This window comes from Dendrobates tinctorius, unplaced genomic scaffold, assembly GCF_039654945.1.
Source record: "Dendrobates tinctorius isolate UK_male_01 unplaced genomic scaffold, ASM3965494v1 ptg000257l, whole genome shotgun sequence".
NCBI lineage: Eukaryota > Metazoa > Chordata > Amphibia > Anura > Dendrobatidae > Dendrobates > Dendrobates tinctorius.
This window is the reverse complement of record NW_027361924.1, coordinates 9,234,035-9,250,553: the sequence shown is the minus strand read 5'-3', so window position 1 is coordinate 9,250,553 and position 16,519 is coordinate 9,234,035. Positions and strand designations below refer to the sequence as shown.

The following is a 16,519-nucleotide window of genomic DNA, read 5'->3' as shown; positions in this document are numbered from 1 at the left end:
TTTGGATGCAGTGGACCTTTGCTGCTTCCAAAGCACTGCCAATTACTGAACGTCTGCACATACACTTAGGCCTCTTTCACACTTCAGTATTTTTGATCAGTATTTCACCAGTATTTGTATGCCAAAACCAGGAATGTCTCCAAAATAAGGAACAGGAGTCAGTCTTTCAATTATATTTTTTTCTCGGTAAGTTCCATTCCTGGCTTTGGCATACAAACACTGATGCAAAATACTGACCAAATATTGACGTGTGAATGAGCCTTTACGGTTCAGAAAGATAGTAGCCAGTGGCTGCAATTTTATGGGATCTGTGCAGGAACAAATTACAAAAAATTGATATTTTGGTGAAAGAAGATTTTTGTAAAATTATAGCACATTGTGTCTGGAGTCACAGTTTAATACACAATTTTCCATTATTAATCATCTCACCAACCCCAACAATGCAGATTGTACATTAGAATTCTGTAAGCTGTATATGACCGGGTTTATTGTGGGGGTTACAGCGGCAAATACTAAATTTAAGAAAGAATCCAGAATATCAGAGTAAGCGGGAATCAGAAAATAAGCTAAAGCTGTCCCATAGTAAATAGCGATGACGGTGATGTGGGATGAGCAGGTGGAGAAGGCTTTTTTCCGACTTTCTTTTGACTTCATTCGGAAGATGACAGAGAAAATTTTTAAGTAAGAAATAAAAGTGCCCATCACTGGGATAAAATCTATTATCAAAATTTCGAAGCCAATTACTACAAAAAACATTTGCATGGTTGTGCAACTAGTCATTGTTAGTGACTTAATATCACAGAAGAACTGGTGGATGATGTTGGAGTGACAGGAGGACATGTATAAAACGGAGATTACAAGAATTGATGCGTTTACAAAGGCGCCTGCCCAAATCCCAATAGTTATCAAAGTGCAATTTCTCTGACTCAGGATCTGAAGATAATGTAATGGGCGGCAGATGGCAACATATCGGTCATAAGCCATAATGAAAAGGAGAATGTCCTCTGCTGACCCCACAGCTGCGAAAAAGTACAACTGGGTATAGCATTGTGAGAAGGAAACAATGTGATTACCGGATAATAACATGTGCAGTAATTTAGGAACCGTGACCGATGTATAAAATATGTCTACAATGGATAAATTACAGATAAAGAGATACATTGGTTTATGTAATTGAGCTTCCAGATATATGACTGTGATAATGGAGGAATTGACAAGTACTCCAACCAAATATATGATGAAGAATAAAGTAGAAATAAATGGTTCATTATTTGAGTCTCCAAAAGAAGGAAAAAGGTAAAAATATTTGACAGAAGTCTGATTTTTCATTTGTGTTAGATTAAAATTCTTGAAATATTAATATCAGAAATATTGTTCATCCACTGATCATCAGAGGTGATTAGGTGATTATTCCTATTTGTTTCTTTTATACCCTCTGTTAGAAATGATCATATGTTTCAGACTCTAAGACGCACCTAGGTTTTAGAGGAGAAAATTTAAAAAAAAATTGAAGCAATGTGGTCAATTCTGTACTTACTGCGATATCCTTTATCCTAGTATATATGGTTCCCTCATTCTCAACCTGGTATACATGGCTTCATCAGAAAAACATTAAAGAAACAAACCATTACACTTACCTTCCTCTGCTCCCTCGCAGCGTCCTGCTCCAATGCCAGCAGCTACTTTATGCTTTTAAGCAGCGCATGGTAGGGACGTCATGCGCTGCTTTCAAGGCGAAGATCAGCTGCCAGAATACTCACTGCTTTGCACGCCGGGACTATGTGCATGGAGGGCAGTGAGTATTCATTGCTCGCTGTTTAGTAGTGAGCACAGTGTCAGCCGTCGGATTACTGCAGCTGACGGGTGGTCACGTGTGCCCGCTACAAAAGAGAATGAATATTCACTGCATTTCACACCCATGGGAGTGGAGCATAGTGAATATTTATTTCAATTAAGAAGCAGGCACACGTGACCACCCGGAAGCTGCAGGAAGCCGGCGGCTGACAATGAATACTCACTGCCCTCCATGCACATAGTCCCGGCGTGCAGAGCAGTGAGTATTCTGGCAGCTGATCTTCATCTTGTAAGCAGGCTAAGGATGGGGCCAATCATGCCAAGATAAGGATGGGGCCAATCATGCCAAGATAAGGATGGGGCCATGCATACCAGGATGCTATTAAAGAGAATATTCATTGCCCTCAATTCCCATGGGCGTGGAATGCAGTGAATATTCATTTCTCTTTAGCAGTGGACACAGGAGTTAGTCGCAGCCGACAGCTCTTGCCTCTTGTTAGCTGCTGTCCCTCCCCCACAGCCATAACAGGTACACCTGGACTATAAGATGCACACCCCATTTTCCTCCGCATTTTTGGAGGAAAGAAATTTGTTTTTAGTCTGAAAAATACAGTATATGACTTTTTTTCTGTATTTGATCACTAAAAATGAAAATATACTCTATTTAGCATAGTTGAACAGTACTGCTAAGAATATTTTATTTTTACTGCATAAACATTTGGTTTCTTAGGTTTTTAATTTTTTTTAATCATTTGCTTAAATTTAAAAATTTGTATTTTTATTTTTTCAAAAAAGGAGTCTGTTGAAGAGATTAGAAAGTCTGAATTTTGTCATAAGTTACTATAACTAGATAACATCTCATGTGACACCTGGAAATATTTTATAGTTTGACATGTCTCCATTAGACTATTAGAACATGATTTTTTAAAAAAAAAATCTGCATTCATGATTTGTGGCAACTTATTAGACAAAAATTGATTTAAAATAGAGAATTATAAGTCTTTTCTTAATAGTTTTTCTTCTTTTTTTCCACGTCTGGGTTTGTTATGAGAAACTGTGTTAAAATCTGCACTTATTCAAATCAATTTACACAACGAAAATGTCATGGTTTGGACAGGGATCATGTTCTGCAGTCACAGGGTTAATTGCATATGGCATCCTTCTGGATCTGGGAGGGGTATTTAGACTCACTCTGAAGCAGGGTTCTCTGCCCACAACTTAGTTAAGTGACCCCTGTGTGTGTGTGTTTTGTGCTTGTGCCTGCTTTTCTGTATGATCTCTGGCTCCCGACCAAGTCTGTCCTCCACTGTGCGTTTGCATGCTGAATTTGTACTGCCTGCTTGTCTGCCTGGTTCTGACTCCCGCTCCGTCTCTGACTATTCTGCTGTCTTTTCCCTCAGTGTATGTTTTTGCCCTCTCAGTTATTGACTCTCGTCTCCATCTTGGGATTCCCCTTCTAGTCCCGCGGCGTACTTGCCAGTACTCCTCTAGTTTCCCTGCCAGTATTTCCCTAAGTATTAGCTCCCTCTGGGAGACCAGTCTCTGGCCATGCCACAGCCCTGCCTCCGGCAGTCAAGTGTTGCAGGTCTTGTGCGTCGGCTGCTTCGCCGGGAAAGCCAGCTCCCTCCGGACTCCCCATACTTAATCCCCATACTTACTTCAACCCAGACTCTGACCTGAATAACAGGTTTGAATACCCTGACAGAAAATCCCAGTATAGAAAAACTTATATAATATGAGGAAAAACTCAGGCAATATTAGAGTCTATTTTAAATCGAAAGTTAAAAAGAAAACCAAACTGCTAAACCATATTTTGCTCCAAAAGAAATACATTTATTTGTAAAATATTATGACGGATAAAATACCCTGTGCCATGTGTGTACAGTAAATGCAAAATGTAGGACAGTGCTTTATTATCTTAGTACAGCAGGATAATCATCTCCCAATATGCTCCTTGAGGAAAAAGGGTGAAACGTGTGTTGGGAAGGCCGGGACATCTCTACGCCTATAGTAAGGCCAGTACGTTTCGTACATTCATCTTTACCTTGTCAGACCGTCTATTTACTTGATTGGGATATGATTATCCTGCTGTACTAACATAATAAAGCACTGTCTTACATTTAGCAGTTACTTAGTTATACACTTGGCACAAGGATTGTTAGTTGTAATTTTAGTGAATATCCCCACAAAAGCTAGCAGTTTCTTGGCTTTACTATTATGTATTTATCCTATTGCAATTTTTTTTTTTACAAATACAACAATTTCTTTTTGGACACAATGATTTCTTCACAATTTGAGTTTCCCAGGAAAACAACCAAATCCAAATTTTGCCTGATAAACTCATCTCTAGTAATTATATACAGGTGCTTCTCACAAAATTAGAATATCATCAAAAAGTTAATTTATTTCAGTTTTTCAATACAAAAAGTACTCAGAGGAGATCCCAAAAGGGAAAAAAAAAAAAACACCTGCTCCCGCGCTGCTATACTTCAACCCTCAAATGGAGGAAATCCAGCCGATTCTAGGAGTAGGTTCCAATATCAATGCTTTATTTCATGGTACATACAAAGACAACGCGTTTCGAGGTCCATTCCATGACCTTTTCCTCAGGTCGGATGTACAAGGATGAAGACAAATCAAAGGTTGACGGTTTATATCATATCGGGGTTAATTACCCTGCTGCTCACAAAGAGGAAGCTGTGGGGTGGAGTAACCAAATGCAAATACATAAACATTTCATTACAAAATGAACCAATATTAAAAGACACAATTTCACGTGTTTATTTCTGGTAATGTTGATGATTATGGCTTACAGCCAATGAAAACCCAAAAGTCATTATCTCAGTAAATTAGATTAATTAATAAAAACACCTGTAAAGGCTCCTAAGTGTTTATAAAGGTCCCTTAGTCTGTTTCAGTAGTTCCACAATCATGGGGAAGACTGCTGACCTGACAGATGTCCAGAAGGCAGTCATTGACATACTGCACAAGGAGGGGAAGCCACAAAAGGTCATTGCTAAAGAAGCTGGTTGTTCACAGAGTGCTGGATCCAAGCATATTAATAGAAAGTTGATTGGAAGGAATATGTGTGGTAGAATAAGGTGCTCAAGCAACCGGGATAACCACAGCCTGGAAAGATTTGTTAAGAAAAGGCCATTCAAAAATTTGGAGGAGAATCACAAGGAATGGACTAGTGTGAAGTTTCCACCATCAGTCATAGTTTGGGGAGCCATGTCATCTGCTGGTGTAGGTCCACTGTGTTTTATCAAGACCAAAGTCAGCACAGCCGTCTACCAGTACATTTTAGAGCACTTCATGCTTCCATCTGCTGACAAACTTTATGGAGATGCAAATGTCATTCTCCAGCAGGACTTGGCACCTGTCCACACTGCCAAAAGTACCAATACCTGGTGTAAAAACAACAATATCATTGGGCTTGTTTAGCAGCAAACTCGCCTGACCTTAACCCCATAGAGAATCTATGGAGTATTGTCAAGAGGAAGATGAGAGACACCAGACCCAACAATGCAGACGAGCTGAAGGCTGCTATCAAAGCAACCTGGGCTTCCATAACCCCTCAGCAGTGCCACAGGCTGATCACCTCCATGCCATGCCGCATTGATGCAGTAATTGATGCAGATGGAGCCCGACCAAGTACTGAGTGCATTTACTGATCATACATTTCAGTAGGACAACACTTCAGATTTTACAATCATTTTTCAAGCTGGTGTTATAAAGTATTCTAATTTCCTGAGATAATGACTTTTGGGTTTTCATTGGCTGTAAGCCATAATCATCGACATTACCAGAAATAAACCCGTGACATAGATCACTTTGTGTGTAATAACTCTATAGAATATATGAGTTTCATTTGTTGTATTGAACAACTGAAATACATTAACTTTTTGATAATATTCTAATTTTGTGAGAAGCACTTGTATATTATATATATTTTTAATGTAATTATTACAATTTTTTAATCCAGAAATGTTACTATTTGATTTATTAGTTTAGTGTAATATACTGTAGCTCATGAAATATAATTTATATATAATGTCTTGTTGACTTACCATTTAAGTGACTCTAAGGGTGTGTGCAGACGCTGCGGAATCCGCTGCGGATTAATCCGCAGGGATTTTGCAAAAACCGCAGATAATCCGCAGGTCAAAAGACCTGCGGATTATCTGCGGTTTTGCCTGCGGTTTGGTCCTGCGGATTCACCATCTCCACAATAGTGGAGATAGGAACCCGCAGCGGATTCCGCAGAAAGAATTGACATGTCAATTCTTTCTGCGGTTTCAAAACCGCAGCAAATCCACGCGGATTTTTCCGCAACGTCAGCACAGCGGTTTTTTTTGGCCATTCATTTTAATGGTACTGTACACCGCAGCTAAAACTGCGGAAACGCAGCAGAATCCGCAGCGTGTGCAAATACCCTTAGGTTGTTTTGATGTAAGATTTTTTATCAAATGCAAAGAGCTATCGTTTTAAATCAATATCATAGAAGGACATTCATGATCTGATGATAAAAGATTTAAAATGACGCATGAGGAAAAACAGTAGTTTCGATAACATAAAATTCATATCTTCATCATCTTAGACTTTTGTTTTATAAAGACCTGCGTTCTCAGAACTTTTCATGAAAAAGCTTTTTGAAATTGTTGTACATTGGATCAGTTCTTGAGTCCTAAGCCATGATGAAAAATAAAAATATTGATGATAAAAAAAAATCAGCTGTTCAATAATTGTCCATAATTTGGATTCTTGATACTTAAGCTTGGAATCTAAGTGGCTGAAAAGAGCGAGGCAGTTTCCACTGTTGTCCCACCAGACTTTTACTCACATGGATCAGGATCCAGCGCCGTTGTATACTTTATTCTATAGCTGGCTCCTTCAGCACTAGTACATGTTTTGTTACTTTGCTAACCTGGCACACATCCTTTTCATAAACACCCAAGACATTTTAAGGCTGGCTTAGGCAACTGCTACTTGCCTGAGTATTCAGGAAAGTATAACATCATGCTACTTGCCTGAGTATTCAGGAAAGTATAACATCATGCTACTTACCTGAGTATTCAGGAAAGTATAACATCATGCTACCATGTGCTTTTGAAGGAGTTAGCATATTCTTCCTCCAGACTTAGCTCAAGCCAACTGGTTATTTATCCTCTCTGCGACTCCTGTCTACTTTCACACTTTCTACCTCCTTGCTCAGTCCATTAATCCTCTTGCTGTTTATAGTCTGAACTCTACTTCAAAAGGTTCCCCATAATGAATTCCTCTTTGCTAATACTGGTACTGTCCCTCCTTTGTCTCTGCTATCAGATATTGTTCACGCCTTTGACTCTGCAAGCAAGGTTCCTAATTATATTTGTCTCTGCTATGCAAAGGAAAAACTCTACATAAAAACATAATAAGTAAATATCCTGCAGTAAATAAATAAATAACAATAGCGCATAAAAATATTATATGGTGCTTTGTCAACATAATTTTAATCAAAAAACATAAAAGCCATCCCACCACGTCACGGGCGTTCCATACATTTTTTTGGTGTAGAAGAAATAAAACATGCCATTTTTACTGCACGATGGAAAAAACAAAAAAAGAAAACAAACTATAATTTCTGCCACCCCTCATCAAAAATGACAAAAGTGTTTACATTATGTGCACCGATAGAGAGATCTGATATTTATGTGGCACTCACTGAGTGGAGATGGAAACTGACCCAGCCATGTAGACTGTCAGTCTTATGCCCGACTGTCCTGCTATGATCCACTGGGGATGCTGATCTTCCACTCACCACCAATGTGCAAGGTACGATAGTTCGCTAGATGTCGCAGCAGCAGGCATTATGGGGGCGCCAGCGAGTGAGAGAGATTGTGATAGGCAAGGTATTTTTGTGAATTGTGACCTGAAACCCCAAAGTTTAGGAGATTTGATTCAAGTTCCATCTTCCGCTCATCTCTAGTACACAAGTTGATGTGACGATCTCTATAGATTACCAGAATGTGACCAAAAAGTACTCTGGGTAAATTAGGACATAGAAAAAATGGCTAATTTTCCGCTAGTAAAGGTCATAATGAAAATGTAAAATTATCCAGGAGTATGACATCACTTTGTAAGATACAAGATGCAAAATCTTTGCAGAAATTGAGCTCTTATACTCAGCTCAGTTTTTCCACTGCTGCTACAGCTGCCTACCAAGTCTCCTGAATGGTTATTCTTTTGTGCATTGCTGATGATTAGGCCACACATGGACACTTAAAACGTGAAGCACGTCATTGAACATGGAAGTGACCATACATGGATCCTACAGATTCACGGTGAAACTTGCTTTGATGTCAGTGGTGGAGCCCAATGTATGTGGAGGGCTGAGGTGAGGTGAATATGGGTTTGTTGCCATTTTGAACTCCTTCCTGGCCCTTGGAATGCAGCAAAATGGCATCTCTTTGCCCCACATTTTGGTAAAATAAAACAAATCAACTCTCATACAGAATTTGATTAGAATTGATTAATGAATAAACATCTATTAGAAATGTATGCTCTATGGTTGATATGTTAGCATGACTGATTATCAAAAAGATTGAATTTTTGTGGACAATAGTGGCCACCATTGCCATTATTAACAGCTCTGGGTGGAATCATTGTACATGTGGTTATTATCAGATTGATTTCCTTTCAACTGATTACAATGAACATTCTAATATGTAAAAAAGTAAATTCCTCACCGGCACTGCAATCTCTACACTCAGGCAACTTCAAGGGACCAGTGCAATAATGGTAATGAAAGCCTGCGGCAATCCACGCACCGCTTCCCGACCAGATGTCCAGAACACAAACAACGATGCCCAGCTTACAGATAGTTAATCATTCATTATATTCAGAAGAAATTAGTGGCACTCAGTGCTGAAGAATAGTGCAGTTTTATTGAATAAAATGCATGCTGCACCAGGTAGACAACACACCAATCATCCAACACATGCTTTCTCAAGGCTCCATCATGGTCCATTGATCGGGCATCGAGAAAGTGTGTTGGCCGATGGGTGTTGTGTAGCCGGTGCACCATGCATAATTTTCAGTAAAACAGCACTATTCTTCATCATCTAGTAACGCTAATAACATGAAGTTCTGCTGAGCCGAAATTCCTCATTTTTATTTTTTTTCATTTGGTAAAGGTTCACAGGTATCAGCACATCTTACCTCTGTATTGTGACAGCCTAATGGATTATTTACTCCGTGTTAGGTTTTATATCTTGCTAACAACTGGTGTCTCCATCTCTCCATGGACAATTACCAATAGCTCCAGAATTAGAATTTTTAGATCTCTATTCCCTTTTCCAGTAATGTGAAAAAAATGTATTAAATTAAACTCAAGGAGCCAATTATGGGAATTATATTCACTGTTTACTGATCGAATTAATTTATTTTATATATTGATAGATTAGACTTTTACTAACACAGCAATACCAAATATGTTTGCTTTTTTTAAATTGTGTTATTTGCAATGGGGCAAAAAGGGGTGATTTGAACTTTTGTGTTTTTCTTCCTTTTTTAACATTTTACTGTATTTATCAGTGCACTTAGCACAGGTATGTATAGCTAAAATAATGATCTCCTATGAATGACAGCTAAACACTAGCTTCCATAAAAGAATCATCATGAAAAGAATGGAGATCTTCAACAGACCGTTGGCTATCATGGCAACTCATTGGCGCCCCACATTAAAGTTACAGGTACGCCGATGGGCATGTGGAATGACGTGCCCCAGTGGTCACCTGTTAAATGCTTCTGTCAGAGATTGACAGTGACATTTAACATGTTTACAGCCTCTAGTGGAGCTCCTCTCCACTCTTGGCCGTTAATCCCTTAACCCCCAGGCCATTTTCTGTTTTTGCGTTTTCATTTTTTGCCCCCTTCTTCCATGAGCCATAACTTTTTTAAATTTTCTCTCAATATGGCCAGGTGAGGGCTTGTTTTTTGCTGGACAAGTTGTACTTTTGAACAGCACCATTGGCTTTAGCATATCATGTGCTGGAAAATGGGAAAAAAAATTCCAAGTGCGGTGAAATTGCAAAAAAGCACATGATGGCTGATTAAATCAGCTATCATTTGCCGGGAAAGAAGCAGACTCGACGTGTGAGCCCGCATCAAAGGCAGGTACACAAATAATGACGTAAATGTGTCATATGTTGTGAAAGGGTTAAATGCATGTTGCAAAACTACTACTACTATTTCTCAAAAATTAGTTGGATAGATAAAAGGTTTCTTATAGAGATGAGTGAGTCTTTTGAAGTTGAAATTTGCCAGGTTCGCCATATTTATTCTAATTAATAATGTATACAATTTATGTTGTGAAGATACGATTTGAATATGGGATTCAGTTTTGGGCTTCGCATTCTAAAAAGGTCTTTAGCTAGATATGGCTCAATGGATGGTTTATATATTAGAATGAAACAATGAAAAAATTCTGTTTGTTAAACTTTGAAAAGGATGAAACAGACATTACATAATATATTATTGACAGAGAAAGTTCATTCTTCAAGGACCTTTAAGTTTAAGCGATTAGCGAATCTAAGGAAACTTGAATTTAAAAAAATTACTTGAATTTTGGCAGGGAATTCAATTTGTGTTGAACATATTTAATGCAGATAGTGACTGTTGTTAGGCATCTGGGTTCTGCGTCTGCTCTGCAGGAATCCAGAGCCTCACATTCTGCGGTCTCCTGCTGTCTATCTACTGCAGAGAAGATTACTTTGCAGCGGACTGCTCCAGAGACTAAGTTCCTCTGTGCTCCTACTGGGCATGCTCACAAGGCAATCTCCCATTGGAGATCGGGAGTCATGTGCCCAGGTCCTGCTCCAGATCGCATTGGTCCATCTCGGAGATCTGGAAGGTCCCTCACGACTATAAAAAGCGCGCATGACCGCTCGGCCATGTGCTAGTATACACTTTTCAAGCTAATGTGTGAATGGTGACGGATGTATGACTCTGGTGACTGACTCATTTGAAACCCCTTCCCTCTGATATTACGCATGTGGATAGGGAATTATTGCAGCAGTCAGTGCCAGTCCGTGGCAAGCCTTAGGCCACTGTGCACACCGCACCTCTACTCTAGTGTCCGACATTGCACCTGCGTCCTAGCTTTGTCGACTAGCAGCCGTGCCCTGCGCCGCGCTGCAGTTGCAGCCCTCCATGGCGTCCGAAGTAGCGACGCCGCACACACGGTAGGTCTAGATGGATGCAGTTCCTCTGCCTTGGGTCCTGCTCCTGTGACCAGATACCGTGTGTGCATTTCCCTGTGGTCTGTGACACCAACAGGCTCAGCGTTCTCGTATGTTTATGTTGCGGTGCCTCTGTGTGTGAACAGAGCCCGCTTTGCGCACTTCGGGTGACGTCTAACCCATGCGCATTATATCACCATATTGCTCGTCTGTCATTACCTAGCAGCGGTGTAACATCTACTGCACGGTGGACCCCAAGCGGAAAATGCACTTTATTATTTATTTTTATTTAGTGCGTTCCGCCGTTCCTAACATTATGCTAGCGCCAGGGTCTGTGTAAGGTACACCTGGGGTGGACCCGCTAGACCGTGGCAACGAACCTCCCGGGGGCGAGCTGACCAGGTGGACCACCCCCTATACAGGGAGCGTTTGGGGCAAGCCCGCGGGTAACTATTACCACGGCAGCTGGTACCCTGGGAGGTAACGACAGACCGACTGCTAGAGCCGCGTTGGGGATACAGGACTGACGGTACCGGCTGGGAACCACAGGACAGACAGCCACGGCTTAGAGACACGAGACAGGTGGATACGGCCTGGGAGACACAGAACTGGCGGCACGGCTAGGAGACACAGGATAGGCGGGCACGGCTGGGAGACACAGGATAGGCGGGCACGGCTGGGAGACACAGGATAGGCGGGCACGGCTGGAAGACACAGGATAGGCGGGCACGGCTGGGAGACACAGGATAGGCGGGCACGGCTGGAAGACACAGGACCTAGGAGAGAGGAAAATGGAGAGGAGAACGAGCAACGGATGGACAGGGCGAGAAGGCGTGCAAAGAGGACGGCCAGAATCACTAGGAAAGAACAGTGATACTCAGGCACCGCTGGCAGGAAGAGGCGGCCAGATATAGGGACTGGTAGGAGGACTTCCGGGTCGTGACCTAAAGGAGGGAGAGCAGGCGCGCGTCCTCAGTAGGAGGAGGAGGAGGAGGCGCGCGCGTGCCCAGGCACAGTATGTGCGCGCGCCCGCCGAGCAGGAGGGGCGGGGGCGTGCACCCGGAGCGGTCCGGAAGACCGGACGAAGGGGACCGCCGGACGGAGAAGAGGAGCCGGGGAGGACCGTGGAGAAGACCGCGGACGCCGGCGCAGAGGGAAGCAGGATGCCGGAGGAAGGGTAAGCTGCGGCCGGGAGGAGGCAGAGAGAGGAGCGCGCGGCAGCCGCCGCGTGACAGTACCCCCCTCCTTACGCGCCCCCCTCCGCAGTCCGGAAAGGAATTTGGCCAAGATTCGAGGGGCCTGGATGTTCTCTTGGGGCTCCCAGGACCTCTCCTCGGGACCAAAGCCCTTCCAATCAACCAAGAAAAAGGTTCTCCCCTTTTGCTTCCTCATGGCCAAAATATCTTTAACCTCAAATACATCGTCTGCGGAGACAGGCGGAGGTGAGTGAGGGGCCTTAGAAAGGAAACGATTGAAGACGACTGGTTTTAGCAAGGACACATGAAAGGCATTAGGGATACGGAGAGAGGCAGGAAGCCGTAGTTTATAGGAGACATCATTAATACGGGACAAGATCTCAAAAGGTCCAATATAACGGGGACCCAGTTTATGGGAAGGGATCTTGAGGCGAATAAACTTGGAGGCCAGCCAAACTTTATCACCAGGGTGATATGGCGGAGCATCCAGGCGTCTTTTGTCGGCGTGTCTCTTAACTCTGTTACGTACCAACTCGAGAGCGGCCTTGGTCTCCTGCCAGATCCTGGAGAATTCCCCGGTCAGAAGGTCAGCCGCCTGTACACCCGAGGCAGGAGGAACCGGTAGAGGTACACCAGGATGTTGCCCATAGACGATAAAGAAAGAGGACTTGCCTGAAGACTCGCTGGCGTGGTTATTATAGGCGAACTCAGCCCACGGGAGAAGTTCAGCCCAGTCGTTCTGGTGGACATTGGAAAAATGCCGGAGTAGTTCACCAAGCACTGATTTGTCCGTTCGGCCTGACCGTTGGACTGGGGGTGGTAAGATGAGGAGAAGTCGAGAGTGACATCCATTGATCTGCAAAGGGCTCTCCAGAAGCGAGAGGTAAATTGGACTCCTCTGTCAGAAACAATATGTTGCGGCAGTCCATGAAGACGGAAGATGTGCTGAACAAAGATCTTCGCCAAGGCTGGGGCCGATGGCAAGCCGGAAAGGGGAACGAAGTGTGCCATCTTAGAAAACCTATCAACCACCACTAGGACGACTGTACAGTTGGCAGAGTGGGGTAGGTCCGTAATAAAGTCCATGGCAATGTGTTGCCAGGGGGACGAGGGTATAGGAAGCGGGTGTAGAAGCCCAGAAGGCAGCTGCCTAGGCACCTTGATCTTGGCACAGGAGAGACAGGAGGCGACGAAATCCCGGACATCCTGGGGAAGAGTCGGCCACCAGTAGTAGCGGGATACCAGGTGAAGTGTCTTCTTAAGCCCGAGATGGCCAGCCAGCTTGGAAGCATGTCCCCAGTGGAGGATTCGTCCTCGGTCCTTCTCCGGCACAAAAGTCTTGCCAGGTGGAGGTGAGAGAAGAGAAAGTGGTGCCACCGTGATGAGCCGGGATGGATCCAAGATATGCGTGGGTTCTTCTTCGACATCTGCGGGAAGGAAGGACCTGGACAAGGCGTCAGCTTTGAGGTTCTTGTTGCCTGGGCGAAAATGTAGATCAAAATCGAATCGAGCGAAGAACAGAGACCACCTGGCCTGGTGTGGGTTGAGTCTCTGCGCAGACCGAAGATAAGCTAGATTCTTATGATCTGTGAAGATTGTGAAGGGATGTGCGGCGCCCTCCAATAAGTATCTCCACTCTTCTAGAGCTAACTTGATGGCCAGCAGTTCTCGGTCCCCTATGGAATAATTCCGCTCTGGGGTGGAAAAAGACTTGGAAAAGAAGCCGCACGTGACGAGTTTACCGGAAGAAGATTTTTGAGACAAAACCGCTCCGGCTCCAGTTGCTGATGCATCCACTTCGAGGACGAACGGTTTGTTGACCTCAGGACGATGGAGTACGGGAGCCGTGGTAAAAGCTCTTTTTAGAGATAGGAAGGCCTCCTCTGCTTCAGGGGTCCAGACATGCGGGTTGGCTCCTTTACGAATCAAAGATGAGATAGAGCCGGCCAATGAGGAAAAATGAGGGATGAACTGCCGATAATAATTTGCGAAGCCGAGAAATCGCTGAACGGCTTTCACCCCTTGGGGACGTGGCCAGTTGAGCACGGCAGACACCTTCACCGGATCCATACGCAGGCCGAAGTCGGAGATGATATATCCCAAAAATGGAAGGGAGGACTGTTCAAAGACGCACTTCTCCAATTTGGCGTACAGGCGATTCTCCCTCAATCGGAACAGCACTCGGCGGACATCTCTTCTGTGGGTGGACAGATCGGGAGAGAAGATCAGGATATCATCAAGGTATACAACCACACTGGAGTACAGAAGGTCTCGGAAGATGTCGTTCACGAATTCTTGAAAAACTGCGGGAGCGTTGCACAACCCGAAGGGCATGACGAGGTACTCATAGTGTCCATCCCTGGTGTTGAAGGCGGTCTTCCATTCATCTCCGGAGCGAATACGGACAAGATTATAGGCTCCACGGAGATCCAATTTAGAGAAGATTCGCGCACCTCGCAGCCGGTCGAACAGCTCGGGGATGAGAGGCAGAGGATATCTGTTCTTGATGGTAATCTGGTTAAGACCTCGATAGTCAATACAGGGGCGGAGAGACCCGTCCTTTTTCTTAACAAAAAAGAAGCCAGCCCCAGCGGGAGAAGAAGACTTTCGGATGAAGCCTTTGGCCAAATTCTCTTGTACATATTCAGACATGGCCTGGGACTCGAGTGGACTCAACGGATAGATTCGCCCCCGGGGCGGAGTCGAGCCGGGTACAAGTTCGATGGGGCAATCATATTGCCGGTGCGGTGGAAGAGCCTCTGCCTCTTTCTTATCAAAGACATCTGAAAAAGCCCAATAGGCCGAGGGCAAATCCGCAGGACCCGAGACAGGAGACGAGCATTTGAGGGGTTGTACTGGACGAAGACATCTAGTCTGGCAAACGCAGCCCCAGCGAAGGATGTCTCCGGTCCGCCAATCCAGGACAGGTTCATGCATCCTCAACCACGGAAGGCCCAGGAGCAAGGTGTGGGATAGAGACGGCAGCACGAAGAAGGTTATTCTCTCACGGTGCAGGACCCCGATCTGTAATTCCAGCTCTTCAGTGACCAACGTTACGGTCTCGCGCAAGGGAATCCCGTCAACTGAGGCTAACTGCCGGGGAACCTCCAAGGACCTAACAGGTATCCCCAATCTCTTCACCGCCTCGAGTTGGATGAAATTACCAGCAGCCCCTGAGTCAATATAGGCTAGCTCCGAGAAACGTTTGGATCCCTGGATAAACAAAACAGGAAGGGTCAAAGGTAGAGAGGTGTCGAAGGCACCTAGGGAGGCCTCTCTTACCTGTCCTAGGCGGAGGAGTTTCCCGGCCTCACAGGGCAGGAACGTAGAAGGTGGGAGGCACTGCCACAATAGAGACAGAGACCATGAGTGAGTCTCTCCTGGCGGCGTAGCTCTGCGGGCCTGAGTCGGTCAACCTGCATGGGTTCAGGGGCTGACGCCGAGGTGGAAGGCCGAGCGTGGGGAGGACTGCGCATCGGAGGAGAGAACCGAGTGGGTCTTCTCTCCCTGACGGCCTCGCGGGAACGCTCCCGGAAACGCAGGTCAATTCGCGTTGCCAGCGAGATGAGATCTTCCAAAGACGTAGGTGTATCCCTGCCTGCCAACTCATCTTTGATTCGGGGCGACAAGCCACGCCAAAAAGCCCCTACTAAAGCCTCATTGTTCCATCCTAGTTCAGAAGACAACGTACGGAACTGGATGGCGTACTGTCCCACAGAGAGAGCACCCTGGCGAAGGCAAAATAAGGACTCGGTAGCGGAGACCAGACGCCCGGGCTCATCAAAGACCTTGCGGAATGTTTCCAAGAAGGTTGCGAGCTGGGAGACTATCGGGTCATCTCGCTCCCACAAAGGATTCACCCAAGCCAATGCCTCACCCTCTAAGTGGGAAATCATAAAGGCCACCTTGGCCCGGTCGGAGGGATACTGCAGGGATGCCAGCTCGAAGTGCAACTGACACTGGTTAATGAACCCCCGACAGAGCTTGGGATCCCCACTATAGCGTGGGGGTTTAGCCAAGCGGGGCGAGGACTGTGAAGCTGCCTCAGGCGCAGGGACAGCGGCCGCCGTCTGTAGAGCTAGAAGGCGGTTATCTACAGAGGCTATGTAGTTTAAAATATGGGCCTGGGTGTCGCGCTGCTGAGCAAGCTCCTGCTGTAAGCCGGAGATTTGGGAGGCAATCCCCGGATCGGAGGTTTGTAGAGATGAAAGTCTGGACTCCATTGACTTGAGGAATGACATGATCCTCGCCTGATTCTCACGAAGGAACAAAAGTTCCTTTTGGGTCGGGGTCGGGGTACCAGCGGAA

At 44.7% G+C, this 16,519-nt stretch overlaps 1 protein-coding gene across 1 annotated transcript; it reads right to left on the bottom strand.

The window, feature by feature from the left end:
• Window positions 1–420: 420 nt before the first annotated feature.
• LOC141069285 (olfactory receptor 5B21-like) lies at window positions 421–1,329 on the bottom strand. Its single transcript, XM_073558739.1, has one exon. It carries the CDS (start codon window positions 1,327–1,329, stop codon window positions 421–423), a length of 909 nt encoding a protein of 302 aa, XP_073414840.1.
• Window positions 1,330–16,519: the final 15,190 nt, after the last annotated feature.